This window comes from Gracilinanus agilis, chromosome 6 (assembly GCF_016433145.1).
Source record: "Gracilinanus agilis isolate LMUSP501 chromosome 6, AgileGrace, whole genome shotgun sequence".
In the NCBI taxonomy this organism is placed as follows: Eukaryota; Metazoa; Chordata; class Mammalia; order Didelphimorphia; family Didelphidae; genus Gracilinanus; species Gracilinanus agilis.
In genome coordinates this window covers 268,862,668-268,876,590 of record NC_058135.1, presented here as the reverse complement: position 1 = coordinate 268,876,590, position 13,923 = coordinate 268,862,668, and the positions used below count along the sequence as shown (strand labels likewise).

The 13,923-nt window shown below is 41.8% G+C and overlaps 1 protein-coding gene across 1 annotated transcript in view; it reads right to left on the bottom strand.

Annotated features, from left to right (window-relative positions):
* Nucleotides 1-13,923, bottom strand: part of CD82 (CD82 molecule) — a 151,437-nt gene that overhangs the window by 24,760 nt on the left and 112,754 nt on the right. The window contains exon 2 of the mRNA XM_044681859.1: nucleotides 7,494-7,566. Coding sequence (XP_044537794.1) covers nucleotides 7,494-7,566 — 73 coding nt within the window. The remainder of the gene's footprint in view (nucleotides 1-7,493; nucleotides 7,567-13,923) is intronic.

Sequence of the window (13,923 nt, the reverse complement as noted above, 5' to 3'; positions counted from 1 at the left end):
TCTTATCATGATAATAAATGCTTGCTGATTGATGTCTTGATGGAAAACAACAAAGTGTGTGTATTAAGCAACTACTGTGGATAGAGCATTGTGCTGACCAGTAGAGAACAAGACCAAGTTTACAGAAGTTCTGATCACCACATTCGTAAAACCATTTTGTTGTTGTAAAGTCATTTTTCAATGGTGTCTGACTCTTTGTAACCCCATTTGAGGTTTTCTTGGCAAAGGTACTGGAGTAGTTTGCCATTTCCTTCTCCAGCTTATTTTTTTAGATGAGGAAACTGAAACAAATAGGGTTAAGTGACTTACCTAGGGTAACACAGCTAGTAAGTATCTGAGGCTGGATTTGAACTTAGGATGATGAGTCTTCCTGACTACAGACTTGGCACTCTATCCACTGTGCCACCTAACTGCCACAGAATCATAGATTTAGAGCCGGTGACCCAGAGGTCATCTAAGTCCAACTTCCTCATTTTACAAATGAGGAAACTGAGGCCCAGGGAGCTTAAGTGACCACCAAAGTCACATAGCTATTAAGTGATAGAGGCAGGATTTGAACCCAGGTCTTCTGACTCTGAATCCAGGGCTCCTTATACTCAGGAGAATTCAATTAAAAGTATCAGAAAAAAATTTCAAAACAACAATGAAGTCAGAAGAGAAAGGTCCTTCCTGGATTTGGTTGGGATGGAATCAGGAAAGGTTTTCTGTAGTAGTCAATATCTGAGCTGGATTTTATAAGATGGATAGAAACTCAATGGGCTGAGGGAAGGAGGGAAAAGAAGGCTTGAGGATCAGCACAAACCAACTCATGAAAGGAAGAGAAGGAAGTATGTTTTTTTTTAAACATTTATTAATATTCATTTTTAACATGGTTAGAAGGAAGTATGTTGGATAGAATTAACCAGAGAAGGGAATATATAAGTTAAGATTGGAAAGATTATGGGGTAGCACAATGGGATCTAGAGGATTTGGGTTCCAGTCTAGCCTCAGACACTTCCTAGCTGTATGACCCTAAGCAAGTCACTTAACTCCTATTTACCTAGCCCTTATTTGCCCATTCTGTCTTAGAATTATTTTTAAGATAGAAAAGTAAATGTTAAAAAAAAAAAGACTGGAAAGATAGGGTGGCCCATCCCCTTGTTGAGGGCTTTGGATACCAGGTAGAAAAATCTACACTCTATTCTGAAGGCAAGATTTAGATTAGGAGATTTGTATGTAATAATGACAATAACTGCCAGCTTTTTATGGCACTTTAAGGTCTGCAAAATGCTTTAGAAATGTTATCTCATTGGATTCCTCAGGAAGTAAGCATAATTATAGTTCCCATTTCACAGATGAGAAACTAAGACAGGCAGAAGAAAAGTGACTTGCCCAGGGTCACCCAGTTAGTAAGTGTCTAAGGTCAGATTTAAACTCAGCTTTTCCCTCCTCGAGGATCACTGTGAAGCCTAATTGCTTCTAAGAAAGGGGGCAAGAGGAAGAATGCTTTTGTAAGCTTGTACTTGGATGGGTCCAGTGGGAATGGGATGGAGGAGATGACTGAAAACTGGTTTCAAGATGGGATCAACAGGATTTGGCAACTGCTGATGGTAAGTGAGGGAGAGAGCTCCTCCTGGCCAACTGTGCCAAGAACACTGATGCAGTCCCAGGATACCCTTGGGGCAAAATGATGCCATCACCCTTTAAGTTCCCCCAACCAGGAATGAGCCCAATCCCCATTGGTCGCCCACAAAGGGTAGCTCCAGCCTGCCCACCCCACGGTGAAGGTGCTGCTTCATATTCCCTCATCAGCACGTCCTGGGGCAAGTCTGTTTCCCTGAGGATGACGAGCTGCCCATCTGCCACCCACCTAGCTCCCAGGAAAGAGTCATGAGGTAAGTGCTTGTTTGAGATGCAGGGATCATTAGATGAAAGAGGCTGGAGAGACTGTGAGGAGACAGAAAGCTTAGGAGATGGGCCTCAGTTTCCCTCTTTGTAGGTCATGGGAGAAGAGTCTCGTGCTGCCCTAAATCTTTTGCCCTGAGTAAAGGGTTAATAAGCAGGTACAGGATCCAGATGAAAGACCTTAGCAGCATCATTAATAATGATGACAGGGCTTTCCCACCCTAAATGGGCAGCTCAGGAAGGAGGAAGGTAAACCAGAAGAGGAAATGGCTCCACACAGGAGACACAAACTGGTCGTCTCCACCTTTCAGCAGATGGGATGCTGTCAGACTCCATTACTAAAAAAACATAGTTTTTAAGGGATGGGTTTCTAGAAGGGAGAAGGGGCGTGTTATGGGGGGAAATCTAAGTGATGCAAAAATTACATATACCGGTAAAGTCTATTTTTTCTAAACCCCTTGCCTTCTGTCTTGGAATCAGTACTGAGTATTGGCTCCAAGGCAGAAAAGTGGTAAGGGGTAAATAAATCAATCGGGATTAAGTGACTTGTCCAGAGTCACACAGCTATCTGAGGTCAGATTTGAACCCAGGCCCTTCCATCTCTAGGTTTGGCTCTCAGACCACTGCACCACCTCACTGCCCCTAATAAAGTCTACCTCAGTTTCCTCAATTGCAAAATGGAGATAGTAATAGCACCTCCCTCCAAAGCTTGTTGATCCTGTATAAGTCATCTAAACTTTGTCTGCCTCGGTTTCCTCAACTGCAAAATGGAGATAGCTATAGTGCCTCCCTCTAAGGGTTGATGACCTTGATCAAGACCCTTCACCTCACTCTACCTCAGTTTCCTCAATTGCAAAATGGAGATAGTAATAGCACCTCCCTCCAAAGCTTGTTGATCCTGTATAAGTCATCTAAACTTTGCCTTGGTTTCCTCAACTGCAAAATGGAGATAGCTATAGTGCCTTCCTCTAAGGGTTGATGACCTTGAGCAAGACCCTTCACCTCAGTTTCCTCACTTGTTCTGGGGATAGAATGGAAAACATACGTCCAGCTTAAAATGTTTAGAGTCATCTTCCAGATCTGCTAGTCTGAGGTTCCATTTGTGTTACCCAGAGTTGCATATCTGCTCTGAGAGGAGGACCCTGGACTTGAACTTAGATCTTCTGAGTCCAAAGGCAGCACTGAAAACTCTGATTAATCCCTAAAGACTCCCTGATTCCCCACTGTGTGCCAAGCATTGTGCTAAGCGTTTCAGATACAAACAGAGGCAGCAGAAAGTCCCTGCCTGCAAGGAGCTTACGATCTAATGGGGGAAACAACAAGCAAACAGATACACTGGATAAGGAGGAAATCAAAGGGGGGAAAGTTGGAGACAAGAGGGATTGGGGAACGTTTCCTGTAGAAGCTGGGACTAAAAGGAAGCCAGAGACGTCGGTAGTCTGGGCCCAGGAGGGTGAGCTCTCCAGGTAGGCGGGATGATGGGATGAAAATGCCCAGAGATGAGGGATGGAGGGTTTTGTTTGGGGATGGCCGGGAGGCCGGGGCCACTGGATCCAAAAATATGTCAGGGAATGAGGTCTAAGTGGAAAGAGGGGAACAGTGAGAAGATCCCTTCCCCCATGGCAAGTCATCTTCGGTCTACGGCCCATTGGAATACGAGTGCCAAGACCAGAACGTGGGAGGGCTCGTTGGACCTTGCTCGGCTGGCCTGATGCCCAGGAAGCCCAGGCAAGGGGCCAAGCCCAGGGAGATTTGTCCTCTCTTCGCTCCCCTGCCCCCTTCGGCCATGCCAGGCCCCCAGGAGGAGCGTCCCTTGTAAAGGCACTCAGGTTACCACAGGGGTGGGAGGAGAGAGGGTGCAGCTGGGTGGGAGGGATCCTGGGTTGAGGCAGGAAATCCCCAGCCCTCCCAGCCCCCGGAAGGAAGAAGACAGCTAACCATGGCAAACGGGCGGTAAGGCCCGACCAGAATGGGACCAGCCTCCTCCCGGGGGACGACCAGAGGCAGCTGGCACAGGACGGCCCTCGCTTCCGATCCCCCTCTCTTAGGAGGACGGGCGGCCGCAGGTGTGGGCTGCTCCCCCCATCCACCCCAGGCTCTCCGGGGTTCCACTTTATGCAAACAAACAGCTGCCACCCCTTCCCTGGCTGGTACCCATCCAGCAGCTGTTCGGAGAGGAGGGAGAGAAATGAGAAACACCAGTCGCTGGTGCCCCTGGAGAGAGGTGGGCAAACGCCTGGGAACAGAACGGCGAGGAGCCGGAGCCTCACCCAGAGGCAGGAGGACATCCCAAGCCTTGTCTCCCTGGGTGCAAATGGGCCTTGAAGTCCTGGGTCCTGGGGAGGGACCCTGGTTCTGGAGCCGGGGACCCGAGTTCAAATCCTGTCTCCAAAACATAATCCCTTTTGGACATTGGACATAAAGTGGCTTCACTTCCCCCGTCCTTAGTTTCCTCCAGTGAAAAATGAGAAGGTTGGAAAGATGCCTTCTGAGGTCCCTTCCAGTTCTAGACAGTTTCCTGTGACTCGAAATCCTTGCCATAGAGGAACAGCTGAAGGAGTCAGGGGTGTTTGGCCCGCAGAAGGGAGGGGGGCATAATGACACCATTCCAAGACTTGAATAATAATCATTTTGAAAGGCAATGAAACGTGTCCTCTTTAGCTCCAGAGCACAGCACTAGAAGCAAGAGGGAGATGGTAGAAACAAACAGGCTCCATTGTCAGCAAAAACATGGTAATGGTGAGAGCTGACCAGAGCTGGAACAAGCCACCCTGAGAGGCAGTGGGGTTCTCATTGAATGCCTTCAAGAAGAGCCTATAGACAGGCGGTCCTGGGTTCAAATATGGCCTCAGATACTTCCTAGCTGTGTGGCTTAACCCCCATTGCCTACCCTTTATGACTCTTCTGCCTTGGAATATATACACAGTATTGATTCTAAGATGGGAGGTAAGAGTTAAAAAAAAAAAAAAGGCAGAGCATTGCAGATTCAATACGAAAGGGATGGAGGGCAAGTAGCCTTCATGAGGCAACTGAGGCAAGAATGGCTGGGCAAGATCCACAAATATTTCCATTTGTCTGACACATAAAAAGCATAGAGGGGAGGGACACAATGGGTAAAAAGACAGGAATTATAGACTGCGGACAGATTGTTCCAGGCTGAAGATTCCAGGTTTTAGCCTATACGCAATAGGGAGCCATCAGAAGCTTTAGAGTAGGGGAGTAACTTGTCCCAAACTATAGCTGGGATAAGATTTTGGTTGCTATGTATAGGATGAATTTTTAAAAAGGGTAGACTGATTCTGAGGGACTTATGGTAAAGAACACTATCCACATTCAGAGAAAGAACTGCAGGAATGGAAATGCAGAAGAAAAGCAGCTGCTTGAACACATGGATTGAGGCGGACATGATTGGGGATGTAGACTCGAAACTACCACTCCAATGCAACTACCAACAATTTGGAAATAGGTCTTGATCAATGACACATGTTAAAACCAGTGGAAATGTGTGTCAGCCATGGGTGGGGGGGAGGGCAAGGGGTGAAGGGGAAAGTAGGAGCATGAATTATGTAACCATGTTAACTTTTCTAAAAAATGAATATTAATAAATGTTTAAAAAAAAAAAAGGTAGAGGGGTAGCTCAGTGGAATGAGAGCCAGGCCTAGAGACGGGAGGTCCTGGGTTCAAATCCAACCTCAGACACTTCCCAGCTGTGTGACCCTGGGCAAGTCACTTGATCCCCATTGCCTACCCTTACCACACTTCTGCCTTGGAGCCAATACACAATATTGACTCTAAGACAGAAGGTGAGGGGTTAAAAAAAAAAGGGTAGACTGAGGACAGGGAGGACATTTAGGAGGCTCTTATAATCATCCAGATGATAAATGATGAGGGCTTGAATGAGGGAATTATTTATGTAAGTGGAGAAAGATGGGTTTGAGTGCAAAATGAGCAGACTAGAGAATGGGTTGGCTGTAGAGAGTGAAGGAGAGGGTGGGAAGAGCCAAAGATGACTCCAATGTCTTAAGTCTTGATGACAGAGAGGATAGTGGCCCCATCAATGGAAATAGGAAGTTAGGAATGAAGGGTGAGGAAAAGGGCTGGAATTTTAATTGTGTACACATTCCTCTGAGCTGCTCCTGGAAAAGTCTAAGTAGAGATGGCCACCAGTCAATTGGAAATAGATAAATTTTTATCTAAATCTCTCGTTTTTATAGAAAGGAAAACTGAGGCTCTGAATTCACCCTTGGGCCATGCAATTAGTGTCAAGAGACAGGATTCTCTCTTTCTTCTTCCAGTTCATTACTTTTTCTCCTATAAAACCATCCTGATTTTTCAAATAATTATGTTAAAAATATCCTGGACTCAAGGATCTTCTTAAGAACTCAGAGGTTTTTTTTGTTCGAAGAAATGGCTCTCTGGAAGGGGAAGGAAGAAGGAACAGAGGAGGAAATCTAAGAGATGGGAAGATAAAAGATAGTAATAAACATCTGTTGTTTTTAACCCTTTACCTTCTGTCTTAGAATCAATACTGTGTATTGGTTCCAAGGCAGAAGAGCGATAAAGGCTAGACGATGGGGGTTAAATGACTTGCCCAGAGTCACACAGCTGAGAAGTGTCTGAGGCCACATTTGAACCCAGGATCTCCCATTTCCAGACCTGACTCTCTATCCACCTATCTGCCTCAAAAATATTTTGTTTGAAAAAGAACTCAGAATTTACAGAGATACTTCTCAGGTGTCCTAGTGCAGCAGAGATAGGCAGGCTTTGGGGGCAGGAAGACAGAGAATTCATATCCTGTCTCTGTGGCCAGATGCACATCACTTAATTTTTGGCTTCTGGTTCCTTACCAAGGACAGCACCCTCAGCAGGTTTCTGTTGATTGATTTCAGATGAGTTTCCAATCTGCACCAGTGGAGAGTTTCCACACTGGGAGTGAAATCAATGAACTGTGGCTCAGATTCATCATGGCGGGCACACAATAAGCAATGGACGTTGTTTGATATCTCTCTGGTCCACATAGCATTCTTGGGACCATAGAAGGAGTAGAAATCATTATATTCCTTTTACATGGAAGGAAAATGGGAAAGAGAAGGGCAAAATGACTTTCTTAAGGACTCCTAGCAGGCCAGGAGCCAACCCAGGACGTCTCACTCCTCTTCTGGGGTTCCAAGCACTAGTATACGTCAACAGCGGACTATGAGAAAGGTCTGGGATTTTGTTCCTGCAGGAACTCTTTTGATGACTCAGTAGATGAATCCTCAGGATTTGCCCGAGACAGCAGATAGCTTAAGTGTCTTGCCAAAGGTCCTGGACTTATAAATATCAGAGGCAGGATTCGATCTCAGGTCTTCCTAATATACAAGTCCTCTAAGTCTAGAGCTGAACTGAGAGGTCAACTTTCCCAATCATAATAACACACTTTATACACATCAAAACACCCTGGATCTAAGAGCCAGAGCAAAGGACCTAGACCAGGGGGGCTTCCACCCACCACCCTTTCCTCCCTGGGATGGCAACAGAGACCAGAAGAAAAAGAGCCCGTGATGAGAAATGGACAGCCCTCAGGCTCAGGGTGCCCCCCCTTAATCCAGCCACCTAAGGAGACTTACGAAGAACAGAGATGAAGCTGCTTCTGTCAGCCAGGATCCAGATTCCGAAGCCGAGAATCACAGCTCCCAAGATCTAGAAGGACAACGGGGACGAGTTAGGTGTGCTGGAGAGCAAGAGCTTTCTCTGGATACATATATACACATATATGTATATACTATTAAACACTAAAATTATATATATATATACATGTATATATTTATAGACTATAAAATCCATTATATAGAGCCATGCACCTATTTGTCCATTTTTATATATAAACAGTATATATACTATTAAACACTAAAATTATATATGATATATGCATATAGTTATATAATATGAAACATCAATTCTATATACACATTTGTACATAGGTACAGTATATATACTATTAAAACTAAAATTACATAGATCTACGTACATGTTTATGAAATATGTATATATGTATACAATATAAAACATCAAATATTATACTCATATATGTTATGAGGAAATTTGAGGAAAGGTGGGGGTATAAGGAAGTTTGAAAGGAGGATGTTGGAGACTTGCTAAGTAGGTAATCTCGGTTACAGGTAGGCTGGGATTAAAGGAGATTCAGGGTATAATAGGACTGAAGTCAGGAGTATAACACAGAAGGGAAACAGAGATCTTCAGGGAGAGGAGAAATTAAACTAAACAGACAAACACAGCAAGCTTACAGACTGGGACTTAGACTCAAACACAAGCTGAGGGAAATAGACTAGATTGAAATTAACAAACAGGCTTTAGTTAATTTCACAGGAAGGGACCTGTTTTGAAGTAACACCTTCCTTCAAGATGGATGCCCAGCTTCCCTCTAAGCCCAGAGTATGTTGTTTCTTTCCCTCTTCTTCCCTCTTGATAACTAACAGACAAATTATACTAATAGGGCTGTTGAAACACAAAAGGCTTTATTTTTTGAAGGATGTTTGTTAGGAAGGTGGATCAAAGGAAAGCCCTATCAGTTGTCTCAGGAACCTCAGGTGGGGAAGGGAAGTAAAGATGGAGTCTGAGTAAGGACCTGCCTTTAAACTCAGCTTTACAAAGTGCTATTGCTATCTAAAGGGAATAAATGATGACTGACTAACTATAACTAATGGTGGCAATTAGGTACCCTTCATAGATTTAACTCCTCTCTAATTACTCTCCTTATTAACTCCACAGACATATAAGGTAAGGGAGGGAAGGCAGGGATGGTATTAGGAAAGGAAGTTATAAAGGGTTTATCTAAAATAATAATTTCTTAAGTAAATATGTTAAAGCTAGGCTAAATTTCAATATTAAAGATAGGTAATCAAAGCAGCTCGGCTCATTCACAACCTCCCTCCATGGAAGATCCAGCCAACTCACTTTTCCTCAAGATTCCAAACCTCTAACAGCTTTTGGAACTCAGCCAAAGCTAGAAAAAACTATATGACCCCAATTCTGTATACTACAAATGCCCCTTTTTTTTTCAAAATGTGCAACTAGCACCATTTTAATAGTTACTAAAGTCTAAGGGATTACTACTCTTATACTAAGCTAAATTCTTACTAAGCTCTTATCCCTAACTAAGTTTGCAAAATAATAAAAGGTTGCTATCTCCTAAACTATGCTACAACTAAATAAGCTAAAACTAAGACGGGATAAGGTAAAAGTATAGGAGAGGAATGGGGATTTCATTTTTTCAAAAAAAATTTTGAACAGAAAGGAAAACAAATTACATTTTAAACATTCACACATTTTTAAGGCTAATTTTTGCTAACTAGAACAAAGTAATGAATCCTATCTATGGATTACCTAATTTTATGAACTACTCAGATAATATTAACTAAGAAAAGTTTTGCAAATATTTTTTGTAAATAAACTTCTAAATTCTAGTTCTCTTGCTAAAGTTAGTGTATGAATAGGTTAGTACACTTGTGCCTATGTTAGAAATGTTAGTAATAATAAGTAAGCCTATATCTTTTGTAAGTCTATTGGTTAAACCATAGACCTTTGTTATGTACAATATTTACAAAGAAAAATTTAGAAAAATCTGTCCCTTTACTAACTTACTAAACTAACTAAACTGTCCCTGTGTGTTAGTAAAACTTATTGCTAATGGTTAGTAATCAAAATTACATATGTACATGACATGTCAGGTGATTTGAGTAGAACGGTATCTGTACCATAGTAAGAGACTTTCTTTTACTAAGGCAGATATACCCTTCTCTCTTAAGTGAAAGTTTATGTTTCACATGTAAATGTGAAGTCAAGAAAATGTTTTATGTGTTGTCTATTGACTTATCCGTGTAATGACGTGTTACATACTTACTCTACCGGAATTCTTTTGCAATTAGCATGTACTGCTTGGATGGAATCTAGTGTTGTGTGCAGTGAGAATTCTGTTGGGTGTAAGTTATCTCTTTTCCAAATACATGTGTCCCACGCTGATTCGATGTTCCTCTTCACAGTGTGGATGTCCTCTTTACGATAGATGTATTTGGTCACGGATGTCTTTGTAGTTCTCAGGTTTGCTGTCCTCGTGACGATCTGCGTAGTCAGCAACAAGTGAGATGTTCGATGCACCCGCGCTTGTCAACTTCTGATTTGTGTTGCTTGATGCACCAGCGCTTGTCACCTTCTGATTTGTGTCAGGAACAAATTTTTAAATGTCTATCATATATGATTATTTTCTCTTCTTCTTTTCTTTTATGATTTTAATAAAGATGATTATTATAGGTAACCAAAAAATAAAAGTTCGTAATTAAGTCTTTGTGCTTTCATTCATTCGTCGTCATCAGTTTCTAGATCTGGTATTGATTGCAAATCAAATGTTGTGTCTTCTTCCTTCATTGATTCTTTTTCATTATCATAATTATTTACAGATGATTCTTCTAAGTGATTGAGATTGGGATAATCATTTGGGTGTAAAATCTGATTGTTTACTGGTACTTGGTCTACTTCTGCTTCTGATTCATGCTCTGATTGTTGTTCTGTTTGCTGCTCTGTTTCTATGGTCTTATGAATAGATTTTGGATTTACTGAGGGCTTGCTCGATTGTTCAGTTGGTGCTAATTGATCTTTGTTTTGCATAGTTTCTGGGTCTTGTGGTCGTTGTTGTAGGGACATGTCTTTAGCTGTCACTACGGCTGCTTCAGTATATCTCTGATTGCCTACTACATATGATGATCCATCTGTGAATAAGGTAATATCAGGGTCTTTCATTGGCTTATCATCTAAATCAGGTCTTGTTTTATGCATGATGTTAAGTGCATCTTCACAGATGTGTAGACTTTCTCCTTCCAGAGGTAAATCTGGAATCAGAGTGGCAGGATTTATGTTTCTGCACCAGTGAAAAGTTATATTTTCACTAGCCAACAGAATCGCTTGGTATCTTGATAATCTCTGAGAAGTGAATGCCTGTAAGTTGGTGTTTCTTAAAGTAGATTCCACTTGGTGTTGGAAAAATACTTTCAGTTCACTCCCTAATACCAAGGATGAAGATTTTCTAATCATGATGGCTACAGCAGCTATGGCTTTTAAACAACTAGGTATACCACAAATCACTGAATCTAACTTAGAGCTGTACTAAGCAACTGGTCTAAGTCTATTTCCAAATGTTTGTGTGAGAACACTGGAGGCTATCCCTTTGTCTTCATGCACATATAGTAGGAATGGTTTGTCATCATCAGGGATACCTAGGGCTGGAGCTGATAGAGTAAGTGATTTCAATTTCTCTAATGCATGGATATGTTCTTTATTCAGCTTTAAGGGTTCTGGAACTTCCTTTTTGGTTAGCTCTATCAGAGGTCTTGCGATGTAAGCATAACCTGGAATCCAGTTTCTACAGAAGCTCGTTATTCCTATGATTGCCCTGAGTTGCTTTTTGGTCTTAGGCAAACTCGAATTTTGTATATCTTGTGTTCTCTTTTTGGAAATTCTTCTGGAGCCTTTCTCTAGGATGAATCCTAAATAATTTACTTTTTCCTTCACGAATTGAAGTTTCGATTTGGAAATTTTATGGCCCCTTTTGCCTAGCTCTTTGATCAAGTGTACGCTATCAGTGTAACAGACTTCAGCAGATGGTGACATTAGCAGGATGTCATCAACATAATGTACCATTTTGCTGTCAAGGAATGTTATCGACTCAAGGTCTCTCTGCAGAATTTGGCAAAAGAGTGAAGCTGAATCTGCAAATCCCTGGGGCAAACGTGTCCAGAAAACAGATTTACCTTCCCAGGAGAAAGCGAACAGCTTCTGGCTGTCTCTGTGCAGGGGAACAGAGAAGTACGCAGAGCTCAAGTCCAGAACAGTAAACCAAGCAGCTTCAGGTGGAATTGCTGCAATGATTTGCGATGGACTTGGTACCACGGCATAGGTCTTTTGCACAAGGTCATTTATTGCTCTTAGATCTTGAACTAAACGCCATTGAGTCTTCCCATCAGGAGATAATTTTGTTTTCTTTATTGGCATGATTGGTGTATTGTATTGCGAAAATCCATATTTTAATATCCCTTGCTCCAATAAACTCTCTATGATGGGTTTCACTCCTTCTATCACTTCTTGACTAAGTCTGAACTGAGGAATTCTTGGAGGTAAGCCTTCTTTCGCCTCTATCTTTACTGGTTCCGCTGACAATATCCTGCCCACCTCATTTGAATTTTTAGCCCACACATAATCTGGAATATCATCTGGAACCTCATAGATGTTATCAATTGATTGGTATGATGGTTCCTCACTACATGTGTCTAAAAATAAAATGGGATGGTGTTTCAGAGATCTCTTAGGTATGTGTAAATAAATTTGTCCATCCGGTTGACATTGGATGGTTGCAGCCAATTTGCATAGAAGATCTCTTCCCAGGAGGTTTGAAGGACATGATGGCATCAATAGGAAGGTGTGTTCAAGAGTCAGAGGTCCAAATTTTAACATTTTAACTTTTAGCTTTGGGACTTGTTGTGCTACCCCAGAAGCTCCTCTTACTCTTACTGTATACTACATATATTTGCACAAATTTACACACATTAAACTCCAAAAATCATATATGATATTATACATACTATAGAATTATTTTTAGTAATAGAGAAATGTATATTATATATTATATGTATATATCAATTTATATTCTGTTATATTTACATATAAATGTATATTATATATATTTATCTGTATATAATATTAAACATCAAAAATTTTATGTAAACACTTTTTCTTGGGGGAAGGGGAGAGCAAAGGTTCAGACTTGTGACTTCAAGGCAGAGAACTCCCAGTCAGGAAATGCCTTCCACCATTGCAGATTATAATTGTCCTGCCATGTCTAGCCTCAGAGTTGCCTGGAGTATTGAGTGTGAGATCTGGGATTTGAACCCAGGACTTTGAAATGTATAAATGAAGATTTTGAACCTTAGACTTCATCCCCCATAAGTCCCTTAGTATTTCCCAAAATTCCCTTGAATCTCTCCTGCGTGTCTCCACGTTGGTGTGGTCATGTTATTGTTTTATGAATTCTGTAGTTCCTCCCTCTTCTCTCTCTTCTTCACAAGTGTGGTTGAAGCTAGTTTAGCACCTTTTCACTCTAGTTTTTTTATGTTAGTTTATTATTAATAAAACTTTATAAAAATATAAAATTTGGTTCTTGTATATTAATTTTCATCTCTACAGAGGCCAGCCCTTGGGATCCATTCGTCTGGATAATATTAACTATAATAATGAGAAAGTCACTTTCCCCCCTTTCTAAAACAAGGAGGCTGAACTACCTGGCCTCTGAGGTCTTTTCCTAGGATCACATTCATTTAGCAATTTCCCAGGCTCAGAAGATATTAGAACTGGGAAGCAACCCTTGGCGCCATCTAATAAATCTTTTCCTTATAGATGAGGAAATTGAAGCCTGGTGAGTTTCAATGACTTTCCGGCACAGGCAGGATTTGAACTCAAATTTTCTTAAGGTTGAAAAAATTCTTGACATGCATTATTTCGTTCCAGACAAGTCTGGAAAGTAGATGCTATTACCATCCTCTTTTTACAGATGAGGACACTGAGGCCAAGAAAGGGCATGTGATTTGCCCAAAGTCAACAAGCTATTAAGCATCTAAGAGAAGTCTTGTCTTCCTGATTCTAAGTACAACACAGGAGCCACTAGTCCATCCCATCCTTGAGAGTCAAACAGACCCCCCATGGGACCCTCTTTTGGTCCCTCAACAACTAACCCTTGGCCTAAAGAAGGGTGCAGGAAGAGGGACTATTTGGCTATCATCTTCTCCCCCAGCTCAAAACCAAAAATGGTCCTAGAATCCCAAGTGTAGGGCTGAGAGGGGCAAGAGAAGTCGCCTGACATGTCCAAGGGGACAGATGCTGGATTTAAAGTCAGGTCTTCCTGACTCCGGGTCCAGCACTCTAGCCATGGTGACACCTCACTGCCCAAGTCTTGGTTTCCTCATCTATAAAATGGGGATAATAATACCACCTGCC